At 40.2% G+C, this 16,917-nt stretch overlaps 1 protein-coding gene across 1 annotated transcript; it reads left to right on the top strand.

Moving 5' to 3' along the window:
- The first annotated feature begins 2,583 nt into the window (after positions 1-2,583).
- NDUFA5 (NADH:ubiquinone oxidoreductase subunit A5) lies at positions 2,584-12,994 on the top strand. The gene is made up of 5 exons (XM_083365422.1): positions 2,584-2,745; positions 6,363-6,407; positions 10,472-10,588; positions 11,635-11,700; positions 12,831-12,994. The coding sequence occupies exons 1-5, from the start codon at positions 2,725-2,727 to the stop codon at positions 12,930-12,932; spliced, it is 351 nt and encodes a 116-aa protein (XP_083221548.1). The 5' UTR covers positions 2,584-2,724; the 3' UTR covers positions 12,933-12,994.
- The last annotated feature ends 3,923 nt before the right edge of the window (positions 12,995-16,917 follow it).

Genomic DNA, 16,917 nt, shown 5'->3' on the forward strand with positions numbered 1-16,917 from the left:
TTCCAAAGTCTCATCAAAGGTTATCTGAAGTCTAACAGATATAATAAAACTATTTGCCTCATGATAGGCAACATCTCTATGGTCATTAACCAGAGCAATCAATGTTTAATGTTATTACTCTGCTGCAGCATGTAGTAGCTTAGTATTTTATGCAAATCCAACCACTTTGGATTTTACTATACTGTCAATTGTGGCTTAGTAAAAACATGGCTAAATAAATCATGGCAGACTTCAACGTGTAAAGCTAAAGTTTGCACAATATAGAATTGCAGGTTACCAGGTTATGACTTATATGATTATATGAATCAGCTGGTATGGTAAATTTGTGTTCAGTATTGGGAGAACTTAGACCTGGAGTCAGTCAAAAGGTAACCATGGGTTCTAACTCAATACAATCCTGCAGTGAAAAATAGCATCCCTTTCCTTAGGTAAATAGAACAGTTGGAAAGAGATGAAAATTAAATGAATAATATTAATAAAAAATGAATGCCACTGGAGAAAAATGGAAGGAGTTGGATATATGTAAAATAACAATTTATCTTCCACAGTGGAAGTTGTTCTACAATGTATGATATAAAAGCAATCATAAGAAGAGTTAAAATGTTGTTTACAATTTTAAGCAGTTAAGTAAGTCATCCAGCATTTTATCCCATAGTGCCCCACCTGGTGTTTAAAAGAAGATGGAGGCATGATAGTAGCACAGTAGCACATTTTCAAATTTTAAGCCAATGACACCCTATCAGTGGAACCAACCACAGGAGTATAGTTAGGAGGTTAATAAGGGCACCACTACTTGAACTCCTGGAGAAAATATTGAAGGGTTCTGTAACTGGAAGAAAGGGAAATTGTTTAGTCTAACTGTTGCTTTCTTGCTTTCTGTAATCGGCTTCTGCACCAGGGAAATCTCATGCAAGCGTGGGAAACATGTACATGGATGGGATGTACCGAAGGAAGGAATAAGGGAGTGTACAGGAATGATTGATGTCTTCCTTATAATGTAATGGCTCTGTTGTCTGATTTTCATTGGCTAACAAAGTTTGTAAAGCAATGCTACTAACTTTCTAAGGTGTGGCATTTCTCGACTTAACACTGCCAGTGTTCCAGCACTGGAGTTCCTTAGAAGACGCCCATCTGTAAACTAAACAGGCCTAACCCTGCTTACTATTCCAGACAAACATGGTCAAGTAGATGGTGCCATCTGCTGAGAATCTTCAGGAAGATTCTTTTTGTAAAACAAAAAAAATATTTGTTAAGAAACAGAGCATAGAGATAATACTGCCAGCTATATTAAAGATAAGGAGGCCATTTACTATGTAACTGGATCATCCTATATTGACTAGAAATCCAAATTGTAGCCCAATACTTCTGTACAACCCCGGATTATGTCATTTTTGGTCTATATATTCAACTTAAAATAGTACATTGCCATCATTAAAGGACAAACATTACCTGAAAACCCATATTTTATCCTTAATGATATATGCCTTTATTAATGTATGACTTTACGTATACATATATTTGCTTTTGGATTGCATTCCAGTTGTTGAAAAATGTAATAATCTGGATTGCCAAATAGCATATAGCAAATTTCTAAGTACATGCAACAAGAGGAAAGACTGTACTGACGGTCTGTTGAGTTGTGGTTGTCTATACTCTACCTGTGGAAATCAGCAATTTTCCAAGTGTGAAATGTCCAGAGAAATCTCCATGTTTTATTTTCAGGCTACAAACCAGAAGACTGTGAGTTCTAGTCCTGCCTTAGGCACAAAGCCAGTTGGGTGACACCTCCCTCTCTGTTCTAGCAAGCAAAGACAAACCACTTTTGAAATCCTGCGAAGAAAACCACAGGGATTTGTCTAGGACCTAATCGCCAGGAGTCAAGACTTACTTAAAAGCAGTTAAAAAAAATCCTCAGAACTGGGCTGCAAAAATCCTTTGCTCCTCCACGGGAGTGGAGATTAATTTTGCTGTTTTCTCATGACTGTTCAAATAGGTGCAGCGCAGACTGAGACTCGTAATCTTCTAGTAAAATGAGTTATTATTCGCAAAAGCTTATAATAACATTGTCAACATTTATCAAATTTATTGCAGATGTTGTTGCAGAATCGTTAATGCAATCCATGCAAATAAAAATCACTATTTGTTTTAATTCACTCTCGTGATACAGCATCAACTGCCCAGTCTTTTAAAATGATTACCACTCAATATTATTGATAACGATGGTAACTTTGCTTCCTAATAAAAGTACATTAACCGATCTCCAAGAAGGAGCAATCTTCAATTTTAAGATGTGTGGACTTCAATTCCCAGAATTCCTCAGGATGTACTGCACTAGAATCAATATCACTTCCTACTCAGCGCCCACTCTGAAAGCGCGGACCAATCAGCAGTTCCCCAACAAAAGCAAACACAAGCCGTCCTGTCAGCCCCGCCCCAACACGTTCTCCAACGCACGGCCGATGGGCGGTGCAACTCCGCCTCAGCTCTGAGTGACGTTCATCAGAATGTGCGGCGAGCATAAATCGGGAACCAATCCACTTCCCCGTTATGCTTCGTTTGCTTCCTGTTTCCAATGTGGTCCGAACGCATGCGCCTTGCGCTGTCCTAGAAGTTGCCCTCTGTCTACGCGAGCTAGAGGACCTTTCAGCTCCAGTTCCTCGATGCTGGCGATGGAGTGAAACGATTTCACGATCCATTTTGCTCCTATTCCTTAATATAGTGGCAATGGCGGGAGTCCTGAAAAAGGTGAGAGTCCAGAGGACACGGGGGAAAGGACTCGGAGATACGTTAGTTAGATACGTTAGTTACGTTAGTTCTCAGCCTTCTTGGCTAAAACTAGGGGACGCGCATCTTCATGCACCAGTGTCTTAGAAGAGATAAGGAATCGCTGGTCTCCGCAGAAACATCCTAGTGCAGATATTTTTCCTTTCAGTATCCAGGCTTTGGAGTGCGGTCCTCAAATTAGATTTTGCTAACTTGATGCCCTCCTAAGCACTGTCCTGCTGAGCAACATGGAAGAGGAATCTTCTCTTAAGGGGGCTGCAGTGATGGTGATTAGGTTTGACTCCTTTTTTAAGCATGGGAGTTCTCTGGGGGACTTTGGGCCAGCTGTTTTCTCAGCCCAATCTATTTTACAGCACTGTGGTCGTGGAATGTATGCCACCAGGAAAAATGTATGCCAATTTCATAAATGTCTGCTCTCGCAGTTTGTTGTCAAATTAGGCATCCTCACCATCCTTTATCAAACTTTTAGCCTTTACTCCCAGGTAAGTTTGTTCAGATAGTTGTTTGATAATGATGTCATTCATTCAGTGGTGTTGGACTCTTGGCAAGTCTATGGTCCAGGTCTATTCACATATTCTGATCTTGCATTACTTTGTGGTGTTCTATGCTCTGACTGGTATCAGCTTTGATGATGAGTTCTTGTTTATTAGTCATAAGTGTGAACTGCAATTTGGTCATTAAATGAAGCAGTTGCTTAGTGAAACTGACTGTGCTTATGGCTTTCCTTTAGCTTTCTTTTGCTTTACAGACCTGCAAAGGTCACAAATGGACTGGTTGTAAAGTTACTTTTTCATTCTTGCTAAATAGGGCAGCCGTTAAAGGACTACCTGTACAAGAATGCAGCTGGCTCATGAAGAAACATTTTTATTCACTTGCCTTGCCTTAAAGGAATGGATAATATCTTACTTTAAGTCTATATTGCATCTTATTTTGATTAGCCATACTCCTGTAAATGGTGTAGTTTTCACAATTGTGCTGAGCCCTGTTCTATTTGCATATTTTTGTTATTGATACTATACAAATCTGAAAAGAAATTTTCTTTGTGTGCACACGGAGGTGCAAACACATTGAGATTACTTTTTTCAATCTGTTATTTGCACCCACTGTCATTTTTTCTATTCACTTGTCAATTATTTTACTGGTTCACAGGTACATCCTTTACCTCATGCTCAAAGAAAGAAAAATATGCTGCATATAAAAATGTCCAGTAGTTACATCACCTTATATCCATTCCCTTAGGCACAGTGGATTCTTCCTTCAGATGAGGGATCCTAGTCCACATGGAATCCAGACCTTTATGCTAAATGTCTATAGCTACTCCCTGTAATCTCATTAAAATCTCCACATAACTATTTCTAATGGACATACTGTAGAAAGTAGTTAATCCACATGACTCTCTAAGCATCCCATGATTTTTATTGTTTGGTCCATACTGGTTTGCTAAAATGTTGGCTTTACAGTTGCAAGAAAAAGTATGTGAACCCTTTGGGATTATGTGGTTTTTTTGCATGAATTGGCCATAAAATGTGCTCTAAACGTCATGTAAATCACAACAATAGAAAAACACAGTCTGCTTAAAATAATACTACACAAACATTAGCTGTTGTCATGTTTTAATTGAAGATAAGATGGAAACATTCACAGTGCAGGATGGAAAAAGTATGTGAACCTTTGGACTTAATAACTGGTTGACCCTCCTTTGGCAGCAATAACCTCAACCAAACGTTTCCTGTAGTTGCAGATCAGACCTGCACAACGATCTGGAGTAATTTTGGACCACTCCTCTGCACAAAACTGTTTCAGTGTAGCAATATTCTTGGGATGTCTGGTGTGAATCGCTCTCTTAAGGTCATGCCACAGCATTTCAATCGGGTTGAGGTCAGGACTCTGACTGGGCCACTCCAGAACGTGTATTCTGTTCTGTTGAAGCCATTGTTTTGTTGAATTACTTGTATGCTTTGGGTCATTGTCCTGTTGCATCACCCATCCTCTGCGGAGCTCCAGTGGCGGACAGATGGTCGTACGTTTTCCTGCAAAATGTCCTGATAAACTCTGAAATACATTTTCCCATCAATGACAACAATCTGCACAGGCCCTGAGGCAGCAAAGCAGCCCCAAACCATGATGCTCCCTCCGCCATGTTTTACTTTGGGGATGAGGTTTTGATGTTGCTGTGCTGTGCCATTTTTTCTCCACACATAGTGTTGTGTGTTTTTCCCAGAAACTCAATTTTGGTTTCATCTGTCCACAGTATATTTTGCCAGTAATGCTGTGGAACATCCAGGTGCTCTTTTGCAAACTTCAAACATGGACAGATGAAACCAAAATTGAGTTGTCTGGGAAAAACACACAACACTATGTGTGGAGAAAAAATGGCACAGCACAGCAACATCAAAACCTCATCCCCAAAGTAAAACATGGCAGAGGGAGCATCATGGTTTGGGGCTGCTTTGCTGCCTCAGGGCCTGGGCAGATTGTTGTCATTGATGGGAAAATGTATTCCAGAGTTTATCAGGACATTTTGCAGGAAAACGTACGACCATCTGTCCACCACTGGAGCTCCGCAGAGGATGGGTGATGCAACAGGACAATGACCCAAAGCATACAAGTAATTCAACAAAACAATGGCTTCAACAGAACAGAATACACGTTCTGGAGTGGCCCAGTCAGAGTCCTGACCTCAACCCGATTGAAATGCTGTGGCATGACCTTAAGAGAGCGATTCACACCAGACATCCCAAGAATATTGCTACACTGAAACAGTTTTGTGCAGAGGAGTGGTCCAAAATTACTCCAGATCGTTGTGCAGGTCTGATCTGCAACTACAGGAAACGTTTGGTTGAGGTTATTGCTGCCAAAGGAGGGTCAACCAGTTATTAAGTCCAAAGGTTCACATACTTTTTCCATCCTGCACTGTGAATGTTTCCATCTTATCTTCAATTAAAACATGACAACAGCTAATGTTTGTGTAGTATTATTTTAAGTAGACTGTGTTTTTCTATTGTTGTGATTTACATGACGTTTAGAGCGCATTTTATGGCCAATTCATGCAAAAAACCACATAATCCCAAAGGGTTCACATACTTTTTCTTGCAACTGTATTTCTAGCTGATATTTTTTTGAAAGGGAAAAAGATAAATTGTTTTTTAGTTTGTTAAAAATGTGCTTTTTTTAGACATGCATTTGGTTAAATTAATCTGATGCGATCATAATTTCAGATTCTTTTGGAGTTATGTGATTAAGATGAACCAACATGAGATAAAATTGTAGAGGAATTTTCACACTTGGTTTAAATCGATTTTTCCTTAGTACTTTAAAAATATCTGCTTTTCTCTCAAACACCTGGCATATGATATGTTTTGTTTTTCTTTTATCTGTGTTCTGTTGTCTTGCTTCTGTGTTGTTTTTTTAAATATACATAGGTTCTGGAGAACTTGAAGGTATGTATATAATATCCATAAATGTTTTACAAATGCTGATTTATCCATATGCAAATTAATTGATTATTCAGATAAGTAAATTTGATTTCTTGTTTTAAACTGCTGCTCAACTTAATATATGTTTCTTCATACCTACAGACTACTGGGCTTGTGGGATTAGCTGTATGTAACAATCCACATGAAGTAAGTATTTATTTATTTATTTATTATTTAAATTTATATACCGCCCTATTCCCATAGGACTCAGGGCGGTTTACAGGGAAAATTAAAATACATAACATACAAAATTAAAATCAGTTAAAACTATGATTAAATTACAGTCCCTGAAGTTAAACTAAAACCCAATTAAATTAAATTAGTTAAAACCCCTCAGTCTGGGCCAGATAGCTCAAAGAACCAGGTTTTCAAGTCCCGGCTAAATGAGCGAAGGTCGGGGGCAGTCCTGAGTTCCGTGGGAAGTTGGTTCCATAGGGCCGGCGCTCCCACAGAGAACACCCTTCCCCTGGGAATAACCTGCTGGCATACCTTAACCGGTGGTACCCTGAGAAGGCCCTCCCTGTGGGAGCGCACAGGACGATGGGAAGTTGATGCCAGCAGCAGGTGTTCCCTTAGATAATCCGGACCCAAGCCATTTAGAGCTTTATAGGTCATTACCAACACCTTGAATCTCACCCGGAGGGCAACCGGAAGCCAATGCAGCTCACGGAGAAGAGGTTTTACACGGGAGTATCGGTAAACTCCTATAACAACTTGCGCAGCTGCATTCTGCACCAGTTGAAGCCTCCGAATGGTCATCAAGGGCAGCCCCATGTAGAGAGAGTTGCAGTAGTCTAGCCGGGAGGTCACAAGCGCATGGGTGACTACACCAGCTGCCTGCAATTATTGCAGGTTCGCATCCCACCAGGTTCAAGGTTGACTCAGCCTTCCATCCTTCGAGATAGGTAAAATGAGGACCCAGATTGTTGGGGGCAATAAGCTGACTTTGTAATAATGACGCTTGGGGGGGGCGGGCGAAAGCCCAAATAAGCAGGCATATACATAGAATGAAAGCTATTGCTAAGCACATTGATTTGTGCTTAGATTGTAAGCCGCCCTGAGTCTTCGGATAAGGGCGGGATATAAATGGGATTAAAATAAAAAAATTAATAAATCTCGGTCCAGATAGGGCCGCAACTGGCGCACCAGGCGAACCTGGGCGAAAGCCCCCCTGGTCACGGCTCCTATATGGTCTTCAAAATTGAGCCGTGAATCCAAGAGGACGCCCAAGTTGCGAGCCCTATCGACGGGGGGTAACACCTCACCCCCCATCATTAATGATGGAACAACCTGGTTAACCTGAGATGCCGGTATGCACAGCCACTCAGTCTTGGCAGGATTGAGACGAAGCCTGTTTCTCCCCATCCAAACCCGGACCGCCTCCAGGCAACGGGACATCACGTCGAGTGCATCACTGGGTTGGTTCGGGGTGGAAAGAAAAAGTTGGGTATCATCAGCGTACTGATGATACCCCACCACGAAACCACGAATGAGCTCGCCCAGCGGTTTCATGTAGATGTTGAACAGGAGGGGAGGACTGACTGCCTTCCCGTCAACACCGACTGCGAGTGGCCCAGGATGTAGGAGGAGTACCACCATAAAACAGTGCCTCCCACTCCCAACCCCCTGAGACGCCACAGTAGGATACCATGGTTGATGGTATCGAAAGCCGCTGAGAGGTCTAAAAGGACTAGAATAGAGGAACATCCCCTGTCCCGAGCCCGCCAGAGATCATTCACCAGTGCGACCAATGCTGTCTCCGTGCTGTACCCGGGCCTGAAACCCGATTGGTACGGGTCAAGATAATCAGTTTCCTCCAGGAACAGAGGAAGCTGATGCGCCACCACACTCTCAACAACCTTCGCCAAAAAGCGAAGGTTGGAGACTGGACGGTAGTTATTTAAAACAGCCGGGTCCAGGGCAGGCTTCTTGAGGAGGGGTCTCACCACCGCCTCCTTCAAGGCGGTGGGAAAGATACCCTCCTTCAAGGAAGCAGATATTACTGCCTGGAACCAGCCTCGTGTCTCCTCCCGAGCCACATAAACCAGCCAGGAGGGGCACGGGTCCAGTAAACAAGTGGTGGAGCTCAGTCTCCTCATGATCCTTTCCACGTCATCGAGGGAAACAGGGTCAAACTCAGTCCAGATAACATGCTCAAGACCGCTTGATTCCTCCATGTCAGACTCTGCCCAGTCAGAGTCCAAACCGGTCCGGATGTGAGTGATTTTGTCCACCAGATGATGACTAAACTCAGCCCGTCCCTGTAAGGGTTCCTCCCTCGTCTCCCGATTAAGGAGAGAGCGAGTCACCCTAAACAGGACGGCTGGGCGATTATCTGCGGACGCAATGAGGGCAGCAAAGTAATTAGACTTCGCCATTCTCATCGCAGCGAGGTAAGACCTTGTGAAGGCTCTTAGTTGCAATCGGACAGATTCAGACCGGGTGGATCTCCAACCGCTCTCTAGACCCCATCTCCGACGCTTCATCTCCCGGAGCTCCACAGAAAACCATGGGGCCCAACGGGATCTGTGCCAGGTCTGGGGTCTCAAGGGTACAACACGGTCGAGTGCCTCGGTAGCGGCCCTTGCCCAAGCATCCACCAAGGCATCGACTGGGCTGTAAGTGAGGGAGGTAGGTAAGGACCCAAGCACCATCTGGAACCGTTCTGGGTCCATTAGGCGCCTGGGACGGAACCACCTGGTCGGTTCCACAGCCCGGCAGCGGGGGGTGACACAGCGGAAGACCAGCCGCAGGAGATAATGATCGGACCATGACAGGGGGACAATAGTTGGCAAGCCCCCTCCCAAATCATCCAACCATTGCCCAGATAGAAAAATCAGGTCAAGAGTGTGACCCGCCCCATGAGTCGGGCCCTGAATTACTTGGGTCAGGTCCATGGCCGTCATGGAAGGCATGAACTCCCGAGCTAACTCTGACGACTCTCCCAGGGAAGGCAGGTTGAAGTCGCCCAGAACTATGAGTCTGGGAAATTCCACCGTCAACCCTGAGAGGGTGTCGAGCAGCTCAGGCAGGGCTGTTGCTACATAGCTGGGCGCCAGGTATGTTAGCAACAGGCCCAACTGAGCCCGAGGGCCACATCTCAGGAGAAGGGACTCACTCCTGCCTATCTGGACAACGGTGGTCTCCCACGGACATAAGGTCTCCCGTATAACCACCACCACCCCACCGCCCATGCCACACAGAAACCCGGAGGGCACAGTTCAACCAGAGGGACACCACCCTCTGGGCCCAGCCAGGTCTCTGTAATGCATGCCAGATCCGCGTGTTCCTCCTCGATCAATTCCCGGACGAGGGGAGCCTTGTTCACAACGGATCTGGCATTAAAATACACCAGTCTGAGCTCAGTGTCCTGGTCCCCCTCACCCCTGGATAAAAGGGTACTAACCGGAGGGTCGGAACATGCCACCGCTCGAAGACAGTGGGGGCGCGGTCCCAGATATTGGTGCGGCCCTCCATGTAACCACCTGCTGCCATTCCCAATCGTCGTCGGGATTTGCAACCCCACCCCAATACCAACGGAACCAAAAGCCCATGCCCCCAAGATACTTTGCCATATACCAATAAAGTAGAATATTTGTAACTCAGATTGAAGCCCACTTTGTTTCAATGTTTCAATGAAGTGATAAAGCTATTTTGTTGGGTCTGGACCTATACTGGAATTACCTTTCCTGTAAAGTCAATTGATTTTATTCCTAATGGTGTTCTCTTATCCATTCACATTAGAGGTTTAGGATATCTTAGAAATGTTAATTTAAGTATAAATTGTATCTGAAGGATGAGGGATGAATTTCTTTGATTTAGTTGACCAGATAAAAAAGAGTGCAGGATATGGTATAATTGTACTAAAATATTCAATGGGTAAAAAAGGTAGACATTTGGTTTGGAAAGTTCTTATAGACAATCAAATGTTAGAAAAGCAAATACATGATTGAATTAACATTTTGGGATTTATGGAAATAAAACTTTTGTCTAAAGCAGTGCCTTATTTCTAAATGTGCCATAACTTCACTAGAAGGTTTTGTGGCAGAATTTTTTTTTCTGAGGACAGTCATTGAATCATTTTTCTTGTTTTAATTTGCAGTACATTAATTTACAAAATTTCATTAGGTTTTAAAATCTTGCAGTAGCTTACATTCAATGTATTCACTTTGCCTGACTTAAAATTACTCTTTGCCATGTGTTCTTTTCAGCGCCTCAAGGTACTATACACAAAAATTCTGGGTATTTTAGAGAATATGCCTAAGGATGCAGCATACAGGAAATATACAGAGAAACTTACAAATGAACGGTTTAATATAGTGAAAGCAGTAAGTATAAATTGAATTAATTGACATTTTGGGGTCAAATTACATATATCAAATAATAATTTGTTGATACTGTTATTTAGATCTTGTTTCTTAATTATGATTTATATTAATATTTCAGTTAACTAGGTGTCTTAATGATCAGGTAGGATTTAAGTTCTCAATTTCTGTAAGGAAACAAGCTTTTTTCAGATAATCACATGTGAATTCCCCAATGAAAACAGAATAAATGATTGAAAACAGAAGTATGGGTAGGGGGCCATATGATTGCAGATAGTCTGATGGGTAACAGTCAAACTGGGATTGACATGGAGTATTTGATATTATGCAAAAATGGATTTGTGTGTGTGTGTCCATTTGATGGAAACATAAGTCTTTTTCAAAGGAACTTGACTCTTAGTGACGATGCATGTGCTCATATAATCCTAATGTAGTCTGTAATTCTGATATTAATGGTTTCCCCTTCAAATACTAGCCTCAGTGACATAGCTTTTAGGCTCGAAAGGGACATTCTTAAATTCAAAATCAACCTCATTTCAGCAAATACAGGGGGTGGGGTGGGGTTACAAAGAGATATGTATTTGATGAATACTTTATTTCCAACAAGCACAGTCAATCCTAAACATTAACTATTTCATTATTGTTTATGAATCTTATTCCAGCAAGTATAGGATAGCAACATGAATTCTATATCCATCTTGCACTGCTTCAACGACATTTGTTTGCATAATTTGAGTTGTTTAGAAATAGCTGAGTATTCCCACAAAAATATATCAAAAATCAAAACATGGAACTATGATAAAATATAACAATTGTAATTTAACAACAATAACTCCAGATCAGAAATACAGGATCAAAAACCTGCATTTCTGTTGAGTTATTGTACTATAGGTTTTCTTTTTCCTATTGAGTAATTAAATAGCAATAACAGTATTTTATTTTTTTTAAAAATGAAGTATCATGTCTTAAAGTGGCTGAGGTTGAGAAACACTCAGATAGAGGAATATACTGCACCAGAGTTTCTCATTTATTTTTGAACTTACTTGCAGGAACCTGATGTGCAAAGGCTGGAAAACAAATTAAACTCTGGACAGTTAGAAGAAGTGATTCTGCAGGTATTTAGCAATGATTTAATATATCGGGTATAGAAGCTTTGGGAAAATGTCCACTAAACTGAATTTGTAAACTTAGCAGTGTGGCTTTTAAATGAGCAATTTAATTAAATTATTTATTCAAAAGATACAGCCAATCATCTTTCAGCCAACTCTGGGCAGCTTCCAAACAAAGATTAAAAAAACATATAAAATCATTTTAAAATGATTTTAAAACTATTAAATGCAACTAAACATAAAACTTTTAAAACAAAAAAACTTGGCACCAATCCATGCTAACCATTATAATGAGATTTGGTATTTTAAGTTCTCTCTTAAAGTGATTTGGGGAAGTACATGTATGCAAATTAATTTTGAGAATGCCATCTTGCGTACGGTCACTCATGTGCTCGTGACCTCTCGTTTGGACTACTGCAATGCTGTCTACATGGGGCTGCCCTTGAGGACCACTCGGAGGCTCCAACTGGTACAGAATGCAGCCGTGAGAGTTGTGTTGGGAGTTTCCCGATACTCCCATGTTACACCTCTGCTCCGCGAGCTGCATTGGCTTCCAGTTGTCTTCCGGGTGAGATTCAAGGTGCTGGTAATGACCTACAAAGCCCTACATGGCATGGGTCCGGAATACCTTAGGGAGCACCTGCGGCCAGCATCAACTTCCCTCCGCCCAGTACGCTCCCACAGAGAGGGCTCCTCAGGGTGCCACCGGTCAAAGAATGCCGACTGGTGGCCCCCAGTGGGAGGGCGTTCTCTGTGGGCGCGCCGGATTTATGGAACCATCTTCCGGTTGAGCTCCGGATGGCGCCCGACCTTCGCTCCTTCCGGCGCGATCTAAAGACTTATTTGTTCGAACAAGCTGGTCTGGCCTGATGGGATGGGGTCGGGTTTTATTACTGTTCAATGTATTTTAACCTATTGTTATAGTTCTTGGGCACCTTGTTTAATCTCTTTTAATTTTTGTATTTTTGTCTTTTAACATGTATTGCCCTGTTCTCCGCCCTGAGTCCTTCGGGAGAAGGGCGGTATACAAATAAAATTAATAATAATAATAATAATAATAATAATAATAATAATAATAATAATAAATCATCTTTCAGAGAGTTTTAAAATAAAATAAAATTATATTTTGTCAACAGGCTGAAAATGAACTTTCCTTAGCCAAGAAAATGTTGAAATACCGTCCTTGGGAACCTTTAGTTGAAGAACCTCCAGAAAACCAGTGGAAATGGCCAATGTAATTAACAGTGTTTCAACCTTCAGTGGAAACAGAATTATTTCATTAAATGTATGCTGGACAAGACTGAAATTGTCTTAATGCTATTTATCCAAACTTTGTCTCATTATGAAGTGGAGGGTCACTATATTCATCACACAGTAAAAAATGTTTTTCAGAGTAATGTCATTCTTTGAATAACTACATATATAAATATCCCTGTACTTTCTTTTTCCCTGTTGCACCAAGTTCATACTTGTAATTAAGTGGTAGAACAAAGTTTAGAAAGAGTACAAAGGATTCTCCTGAACTCTTCTGCTAAAGTACTGTGAAAATATACATTTATCCATTCAGAATAAAGGACAGTAAAATAGTTTATATTAAGAGTCCAGTACCAAAAATATCTGCACTTGGTTCTAACTGTATATTCAAAGGGGAAAATAAGTAAATTATGTTATTTTATTGTTATGCTGTTTATGAATTTGTTCTTGCAGCATTCTTGAGAGAAATGCTACATGGATTCTTGTATGAATTGTATGATTTGTATATTACATCCATACATATACTCTCATGCGCTAACTTTATCAAAACATCCCCAACTTACCAGATACATATACATGAAAGAAGATTAAAATCTCAAAATTTCCAAAGGGTAGTAATGAGATTATTAGATGTTTTAGTCTGCTACTCTGAAAAGACCAGGAATATGTTTAAATGTGTGCCTATATTATTTATCAAATTCACCTAGTGTGCTGAAACATTTAATACCGGTATGTTTCTGAACAGAAAATTTTATTTACTGTGATCTGTCCTCTATTTTTTCATCTTGAACAGTATGGAGAAAGTGTTTCAGAACTAATCCCGTTATCTCAGATTATGGTTTCAACAATCTATAGTTCTCACTCTGTTAAACAAACCCTGAGCCAATGATGATTGTAGGCAATCAAATAGAGAACAATTGCAGATTGAAGTAAGAATAGCAGAAAAAGACAAGAAAACTACTAATATGCTGATATTTGATCCAATTAGAATTATTTTTGCACATTTATAATCTTTAAAATTTATGTGGTCACTAAGAGTCAACACCTTTATGGCATGTAAGCAGTGATCTCTAGAAATATTAGTATATTCTGTAAAGTACTGTCATTGTAATAACTATAGATTTGGTTTGGTGGGATTAATTGCTAAATCAAGTCCACTCAGTTATGTGTGTGGTTTTTTAAAATGTGTCTTAGCAAGCCACAAGAGGGCTCTGTATATAGTGAATGCTGCATTCTTTTTAGGATGAGTTGGTTAAAAGGGGAGAATTCACCTCTGAGGAGCATTTAACATCACTACTAGTCAGAAGCAAGCTGTAAGTTTATAACTGCATAGAATTTTATTGATAAATAGGACTAGGTTTTATTTAGGTATAGCTGGCATGCTTGTTTCTATTGCTTCACTTGAAAACAGCTGGTATTGTGCTTGTATTTTCTATCACTATATTAAACTTTTGGAGTGTTTTTTTAGTGTATTTTCTGAAAATTAAATAAGCTGCTAAAGCAAAGTGGTATCTGTCATATTGTACATTTTAAAACCATGTATTGTCATGTACGACAAACACACATTTATTAAAAATGCCCTCAAGTTTAGCTAAATTCCCAGTGATTACATAATTAGTGTCATTGAAAATGATTCACCAGGGTTTTTGTTTTTTTAAAGAATATTTTATTTATTTATTTATTTTAACTTTCCCATTCTAAAAAAGTATAATGTGGTTTCTTCACCCAAGTACTAATCCTGGTCTGCCTTTGAGTCCAGGTGGCGAGGTTGTGGTACTAGCCATTATTTTATTTATTTATTTATTTTATTTATTTATTTAGATTTATATACTGCCCTTTCCCGAAGGACTCAGGGCGGTTTACAGGGTATTTAAAAGAAAATCCATACAAAAGTTAAAACAATTAAAAAAGATTAAATGAAACCCTGAGAGAAAATAAAACCCCCAGTTAAAATTAAAAATTCTCAGCCTGGGCTAGAGAGCGGCGGAATGAACGGAGGTCGGGTGCAGTCCTAAGCACTACCTTGCTGAAATACAGTGTCAATAAGATAATTTAATTAAAAAATGAATTCTTGAGAATCAACTCGGCTCTCTTAACAATGGAAGGAGACTCCACGCCAGCCTGCAAGAGGTCCCGCGGCCTCATCGAACTTCAAAGCCATTGCTTTTTAAAAAAATCTTCAGGAACCCGAGTTCTCGCGAGAATCTTCAGCGTCATGGTTGCTATAGATACGTAATACTGTTTAGAGTTAAAGCTAAGCTACGGATCACTCCGGGAAAACTTGCGTTGAGGTAAAACCCGGCTCGACTTTATTTTTTATTTCATTTGATTAATAGAGGCTTTAAGAAAGTAGTAGGCATTGAGACGGAATTGTGCTTAAAAGAAATAGCGACAAAATAGCGTATGATTTTTTGAGCCCGGAACTATAATTCCCAACATGCTTTTCGCAGGAACGCGATTTATAACGCTCGACAGCGGCGCAAAGGCTTTTGGGATAGTAGTCAGCCGATGAGAAGACGAGGGCTTTCCCTCCCTCGAAAACTGATATGGGTTAGTGTGGCATTCTGGGAATTGTAGTATAAGTACTGGAGTGGCTCCGGGAGAGGCGCAAGAAACGATACTTTCATCCTTGCACCGACTTGAATGAATGTAATATTAGTGCTTTGAGATCTCAACATTTTAAACGCGATGTATTATGGTACACTTGTTTTTTTCCGTCTTGCTTATGATTTTTATTTATAATTTTCTGGTTTTTTTATTTCTTCTGTAGTCTGCCTGTTCTTTTTTCCTTTTTGATTTATAATTCTGCGATTAGTTTCTTATAACTCTTTCAATAAGAGTTGAATTTGATTCGCTATTCTTGTTCTTACAGGTTGCATTTGTTTAAAACTTAAATAAAGATAATGTTATGTTAAAAGAAAAAAACGCAATGCTCTTCTTTCCCTTCCTTTTTTTTCCTGTATGAAAAAGTTGCCCATATTTGGGTAGGACTACCAGAGCTGGGAGTGCAAAAATGTAGACGTCCAGAGAGGTAGATTATTCTGTATGGCTCTTCTTTCTTTTTTCCTGTTCAAAGTATTCAAAGTATTAAAATTTCACGTCCAAAAATACTTTTCCCACTGCAGGTGTAATTGGTGTGATATCCTTGTGATTACAGTATGGTGGGTACATAATTTGCAGAAGTAATTGGCAACCATTCATCGATAACCCTAACAGTAAATCATTTGGGAGGAACAAAAGCACAACACAGTCAAAGTAAATGAATGTAATCAATTGGTGTGTGAAATTTACTGACAGACAAAAACTTTTTCATGGAACAAAAGCCGCCTTTTTAAAGGAACAAAAGCCTTCTGTATCTGCCACCTGTTAATAATCCAGATCCGGTAGTTTTTCTGAGCATGAATGATGTATAAGAAACCTTAGTAGTCAAGAACTGAATGCTGTCTATTGGATTCCATTCTTTTAGTAGCCACTCAAAACAGAACATCCTGCTTTATTTAAGAGGAGAAGCATAGCTGGACTAGTATTTCCTTTTAGTTATGCATATTGTTCCTTAAATGAGTATAACATCTTAAAAGATCAAAATAGGCTCATCTTTGAGTTAATAAAGGAACATGCAGAATGCATATTGATAGTAATGGGATGTGCCACCCATTTTCACATGACAAGATTGAAATTGATTTGGGCACTGAACTGGCACTATAGGGGATCTCCACCATAGTTTTTTTTTTTACTGTCCCTAAGCCTATTGGTCTTTTGGAAGCCCTTTAGACATGGCTTTGCCAGGGGCCTGGGAAACTGGTAGACATGTAGAGCCTGTGAACAGGTTATGTTGTCTGTCAGGTAGACAGAGTTTTATGGTTTAACTTTTTTATTGTTTTACTGGTTTTAATGGATTTCTTGTTTTGCTTACTTATTTCTGTTTGTTTCATATTATTTTTTACCTGAATTATTAAAAAAGGTAAACTG

The sequence above is a fragment of the Vipera ursinii genome (genome assembly GCF_947247035.1).
Source record: "Vipera ursinii genome assembly, chromosome: 6".
Taxonomy (NCBI): Eukaryota; Metazoa; Chordata; class Lepidosauria; order Squamata; family Viperidae; genus Vipera; species Vipera ursinii.